The sequence below is a fragment of the Nanorana parkeri genome, unplaced genomic scaffold (assembly GCF_000935625.1).
Source record: "Nanorana parkeri isolate BGI_ZX_2015 unplaced genomic scaffold, ASM93562v1 scaffold395, whole genome shotgun sequence".
Classification (NCBI taxonomy): domain Eukaryota; kingdom Metazoa; phylum Chordata; class Amphibia; order Anura; family Dicroglossidae; genus Nanorana; species Nanorana parkeri.
The window spans coordinates 1159782-1166279 of NW_017306663.1; the positions used below are offsets into that span (position 1 = coordinate 1159782).

Genomic DNA, 6498 nt, shown 5'->3' on the forward strand with positions numbered 1-6498 from the left:
GGCAAGTAATGACACGCCTCCTGGTTTTCTGATTGGCCGGGAAGCCGGCTCCTTGCTGATTGGCTGGAAAGCCGGCTTCCTGGCCAATCAGCATCGAGCCAGTTTCCCAGTCAATCAGGTCATTACTCGCCGCCTGGCTTCCTGATTGACCGGGAAGCAGGTTTCCCGGCCAATCACAATCAATCACAATCAAGCAGGCCAAACAACATGGAGCCGGCTTCCGTGGCAATCAGGAGCATGGGCGGAATGTCATTACCCGCTGCCCGGCTTCCTGATTACCAGGGAAGCCTGCTCCATGCCAGCGGAAGCAATGGTATTAGTATTCAGTGTCGGCGAGATCCGAAAGCAAAAAAACGGTACTCGTACTCGATACCGAAAAACCGGTATTGGTGCATCCTTAGTTTTGATTAAAACAATTTTTTTGTATTGGCACAAGTAGATTGTCATGAAGGACAAGTAGATTTGGCCCCCGCTTTAGCCCTTGGACAAGTATTTTTTTTTTTAATTTCCACACCCCTGAACCTGTACATATAATGAGCAAGGATGGCTGCCCTTCTTGTGCATTTAGACTGTGCATGTCTAAATAAATGTTTAAAGGTTTCCAGATTATCTTTAAAGAGGTTAGAACATGTCTCTAATGTAAAGCATGCTATGCCAATACTGATAACAACTGCAAACCGTATTTTCTCCAAACATCTAATTTCTAGTCACCCATTTGATGTGTTGCTAGTGAGCGCTGCCAGCAGTGAAATTTGCTTCTATGTTTTACTGCAGTCAAGATTTATAGTAGTCGCACTAGCAGGATAGTCATTACAAAAATAATTGTGGATGATTTTGGAATACAGGGAGGAAAGCAGGCTTGGCCTCAGGAGCTTCCGTGGTGAAGCCATCTCTCCTGAGATACTTAATGATGGGTTACGGAGACAGTGACATACAGATTGTATGCCACTTTTGCGAGCAATTTTATGAGATTGTATTACTGTTTTAACTCACGCAGAATAATATGCATTTTATGAAAGAGACCCTGTTCCCACCCCATGCCTATTAAGATATACATTACAAAATTAAGTTTGGATTTGTATTTGTTTACAAATTGATTTGCATTTGCAGATGATCCATTTTCTGTCCCTGTGACACCCATACAAGAAATGGGGGGAGTGGAGTTCAGCGGCACAGGAAGGCCCATGCAATTTTGGCTGGTTCTTGGTTAACCAGGCGAAATTCGCACAGTGGGTGCTTCTCTTAGCACCCTTTTGGCTGGCATCCCTTGACCAGCTGAGCGAAGGAGCTGGTTTGAAAATCTTCAAACGAACAGAGTTGGCAGCTGCCGACTCTGTTCTAGTCTTCTGACAGTCGTCGTAGGCCGCTGTCAGAATAAAATAAAGACAGCGGGAGACATTTACTTATGTCCTCCTGTGACTCAAAACTCAGTAATTAGTAGGCTGTTACATGCTATATGTTGACGGAGAAGATCTGCGCTGCAGCTGGGAAAGATCACCACAATATTGATGGGATTCACCCCGCTACCTGATTGACAGCTGGCTCTTCCTCTCCAGAGATAGAGCCAGCTGTGCCTGCCCCCTCCCCTGTCTGTCCCTCCATTCGCATATCAGTGGAGAATGTAAGTAGCAATATAACTGTATTTTACGTATGGTATTTTTATATCTATGGGGTTTTTTTTATACCTCCTAAGGTATCCCTTAATTTACTTATCATATAGATTTTATCTAGTTAAAGTGAACTTGTGCGTTTTGCCCATTCGTAGAAAAGCAACAGGTTTTTTCTTATTCCAGCACAGTCTTAATGGAATGATGGGGGAGTAAAAGGAAGATAAATATAGACTGCAGGTGGGTCGCCATTAAAGGGAACATGTTTCTTTGCCCTGCACGGGTAAAGCACAGCATCATCCTAATTTGTTTAAACCTATCTATATGACTTCCCGATCAATAGAGCCAACCTGTGACAGCTTCAGTGTCATAGGTCGGCTTGAATTATGGGGATGAGTGTTTTTCACTCACCCCATAATGCTCCTTTAATGAATGTAAACTGAATATGTAAAAACAGCAGGTATACTGCTGCTTTAAATAAATAAATAAACAAAAAAACATTTGGCACACTTAGAAAGTGCAACTGTATGCTCTACAAATGTGTTTTCCGCTTTTTCTTCAGGACTCTAAAGCAAACAAAGCCCTATTCATATTAAGAATGGGGGAAATTGTCACAGGTCTCACCTCTTATCCAACATTTGAAAATTTATTTCTAAAAACATGGGAATGATGCAAACTCATTTCTTGGCAACCCAGGTCCATTTGAGGGGGTCATATACAGAATTTGTACATTTCTTCCGTATCATCTCAAGGGCAGTTAGTACAATGTAAACTGGTTGTGTTTGGTGGTTCATACCCTTCATTTTAAAGCCTAACTCCAGGCAAAACTTTTCTTTTGGATAATCTTGGGAAGAGTAAATATTTCTGGTAAAGTGTATCTAAAGCCAAAGTTTTTTTTAGTTTTGGGTAGAGTGGTGAAGGGTTAGAACCCCTGTCAGGTTATAATTGTCATAGTAGATGTACATATTAAAGTGCCACACCAATTAAATAGTCCAGATAAAACTTTATTCCTTTAGGATCGGGGGTTTAACAAGACACCACCTTGATCAGGGGTTAACAAGAGAAATCATGAATGTGGACTACAATCCATACAACTTGAAAGTTGTATTGAGTTGTGATGGGAATACTTCAGGCTTGTCAGCAGTTGGTTTTAATTGTGGTCTGTTGCACTGCTAGGTAGATTCATCCTCACTACTTGTTTTGGTGACCATTGAAAGTAATGAGAAATACAACATTTGAAGTTGTCACCCAAACAGGGATAGCGGGGAAATCTTCAAATAGGGACTCTTATTCCAGTGACAACTATGTAAGAGCAGATTTGTAGCACTTTGGAGGGATTTCCTCTAACTTATGTTGTGTAAGGGACAGGAAGTGAAGGGAACAACTTCACAAAGTTTTTAACCCTTGCCTATTCAGTTTAAAACTGGAAAAAACGTTTTCTTTCGTTCATTGATGGATACAGCATAGATCTTGAATCAGTGACCATTAGGTGTCGCTATAACCCAGCAGTTGCAGATTCAAGATCTCTTCTGTACCCTTCAATGAATGCAGAGAAAGGGATTTTACAGTGAGTACAAAAACCCTATTTTGTCTGCGTTCATCGAAGGACACAGCGTACATCTTGAATCTGTAACCCTGTAACCATTGGGTTATAACGCCACCTAATGCTTACAGATTCAAGATATATATTGTGCTTCACTGAAACAAAGGATTTTATGATGAATACAAAATCCTATATTTATCTAGAGGTAAGCTTTACATTATAATGTTGATTCTTAGATTATTTTACATGTGATTTAAAGGGTAATCTGTCTGTGTAACATCAGAGCCGTATAATGAAAGAGTGTGCAGTGCAATAATAATGTATAATAAGTTGTCTTATCTTTTGTTTTACAGCCAGACCAGTCAATCTAATGGACGTGGCATCTACACAATTGGTAGCAAATCCATTGAAAAACAATAAGATAGTTGTTGCAACCTGTATCTCAGGTAATGGGAAGCCACCAAGCACAATCACATGGGAAACCAAGCTAAAAGGGGAGGCACAATATCAGGAAAGTAAGAATGAAAATGGAACTGTGACCGTGATCAGTCGATACAAACTTGTGCCCACCCGGGAGGCCCATGGACAGCCACTGACTTGTGTCATCAACTACCAGACAGAAAGAGATACAAAGAATACCACCATCAGTGTACAATGTAAGTTCTTTCCAGAGCAGTGCACCATTTTTGGGGATTGTTTCTGGTCACTAGAAATTCTGTCATCATTCTTCTCTCTCCAGTAGTCACTCTCCGAGACTGTCCATTGTAACTATGTGGAAAGTCATAACGTAAGGGGTATGAGCTGTGTGACATGTGTCCACAACCAAGAGCATATAGGCTACTCTGCAGTCATCAGGATTTACAAGATTTGTTTAGTTTTTGCTAAAAAATTAATTAAGGAAAGATGATGGTTCAGTTTTATACAAAGTTTTTATCTCATATTTTTTTTAAATACGTGAACCATTAAAATTGGCCTTTGGGCTAATCTTCACCTGATTTTTCTTTAACTGATCACTCACATAAGCTGTCAGTCAATTCTGATACCACTCTGACTCTTCAATCACGGCAAATATGCATCATAATGTGCACCATATCACACACAAGAAATCATCGTATTGCTAGCAGAGCAGTATTTCCTGGCAGCATGCCTTTTAGCCTAGTATATAAGGCCACTGAATATACAGTGTTTAGAGGTTGTTTTTTTGGGTGGTGGGGGATGCAAATAATAAATATGAACCATATGTTTTCATTAGATTTATTGCTCCCTGTGTTTCACTTTATAATTTATCTTTCTGTCCTTGTCACATGGTGCTTTCCTTTGCTGACCTTCCTCTAGATGCGCCTGAAGTCTCAATTGAAGGATTCGATGGGAACTGGTATGTGAAGCGTGCTGATGTGAAGCTGACATGCAAAGCAGACTCTAATCCCCCTCCATTCGCATATCAGTGGAGAATGTAAGTAGCAATATAACTGTATTTTACGTATGGTATTTTTATATCTATGGGTTTTTTTTATACCTCCTAAGGTATCCCTTAATTTACTTATCATATAGATTTTATCTAGTTAAAGTGAACTTGTGCTTTTTGCCCATTCATACAAAAGCAACAGGTTCTTTCTTATTGCAGCCCAGTCTAAATGGAATGATGGGGGAGTAAAAGGAAGATAAATATAGACTGCAGGTGGGTCGCCATTAAAGGGAACATGTTTCTTTGCCCTGCACGGGTAAAGCACAGCATCATCCTAATTTGTTTAAACCTATCTATAAGAAAAATACTTCCTTTGCATAGGGTCTGCCTTTGCACTGCAAGGGTTAAATGTTTGTTTTATGTCTAGGGTACCTGGGTAAAGAACTTTTACTTGCCTGATCCCCATTCCCGCAGTCTACAAAACCGGTACCTGCTGCCTCTTTCCTCCTATGGTTGGTGGTGTCATCACATAAAATGTAAGGTCCATAAAATACAAGGGACAAGGTGAACGCCAACTGCTGGGGGAGCTGGGATCAGTTAAGTAAGGGTCCTTTACACAGCTTCTCTAAGCTAGCAATTAACCCTTGGAGTGCGGGGGAAGCCCCCCCTGAAGGGGAAGTTCTTCACACAGATGGACTTTATTACTAGTGGCGCTAGTACGATATATAATAGAATATTAAAGGAGAACTATTGGGTCAGGGCTTTTCCCCATAGTTCTCCTTAGGGTAACAGGAGGACACAAACTAGCATCCTCCCGTCACCCTAGTCTCAGTATAACGCGAGCTACAGCCGGATCGATGTCGAGATCCGCCCAGCTGCGTGAGTGACAGCTGGCTCTGCCTATCTAGAGGCAGAGACAGCTGTACCCGCCCCCGCCCCCTCCCCCGTCCGTTCCGCCAGTCAACGCTGGCGGATCGGAGCAGGGAGAGGGGAATCCAGCCCCTCCCATGTCACAAGAGAGAGCCGTGACAGGATCGAGAAGTGAGCGAACCCGGTATGTGTTCGCTCACCTCCCGATCTACTGAGCCGACCTGTGACAGTCTCATTGTCACAGGTCGGCTAGAACTATGAGGTGAGTGAAAAGCACTCACCTCATAGTTCTCCTTTAAAGCAACTTTGTAGCTACAAGTAGAACCTACAGGTAGACTAGCTGCTATGCTTTGGGGCATTATTTGACAACAAAAAATACAAAAAAATGTGCAGTAGAATATTAATCTAAAGAATTTAGACCACAGACCGTGAAGAATGCCCCTTAGGCTACCACTCTTCGCAGTAATGATATGAACGGTATTCAATTGCAGCTGTATTTGTATACAGCGGGCTTGAAAATGAGAGTGAATATTTGAAATACTATATAAATGATGGTTTAGAGTATCTATGGGAACACTAAAACTCAAAACAATAAACCAGTTTTTAACTAATAGTTGAAATATCTTTCTGTACACGTAAACCGTCATCGAACAGTTATTAGAGTAACGCTAGCTTTTTCCTGCATGTTAGTTGTTTTCAGCCAGTGTCAAAGTGCAAACATTAGCTGTAAGATCACTTATTAGATAGCATTGATTAAAAATGATCTTAATATAGACGCCCAGAGGAAATCCAGTAGCCAACAGTATGTTGATAATTGAGGTTCCATGAGAAAAAAAGTATTGCATAGTAGACAGTTATATAGGTAAGATAACAATTGATTTGGAATGAAGAACAAGTTTTCATTTTTCAAATATTGGTAATCAATGGATTGAAATGAAAATGACTTGACAATGTCTTTTAACATTTGATTATTATTAAAAGTCAAATCTTACAAGCACTGTGGATAACTTTAATATTAGGAATAATAACTGCAAATAGACTTGGCTCCTTTACTAATTGGATTTCCACTACAC

General features: G+C 40.7%; 1 protein-coding gene across 1 annotated transcript in view; it reads left to right on the forward strand.

The window, feature by feature from the left end:
• Positions 1-6498, forward strand: part of LOC108789428 (nectin-1-like) — a 110556-nt gene that overhangs the window by 92050 nt on the left and 12008 nt on the right. Inside the window, exons 3-4 of the mRNA XM_018559450.1 lie at positions 3504-3806; positions 4486-4603. Coding sequence (XP_018414952.1) covers positions 3504-3806; positions 4486-4603 — 421 coding nt within the window. The remainder of the gene's footprint in view (positions 1-3503; positions 3807-4485; positions 4604-6498) is intronic.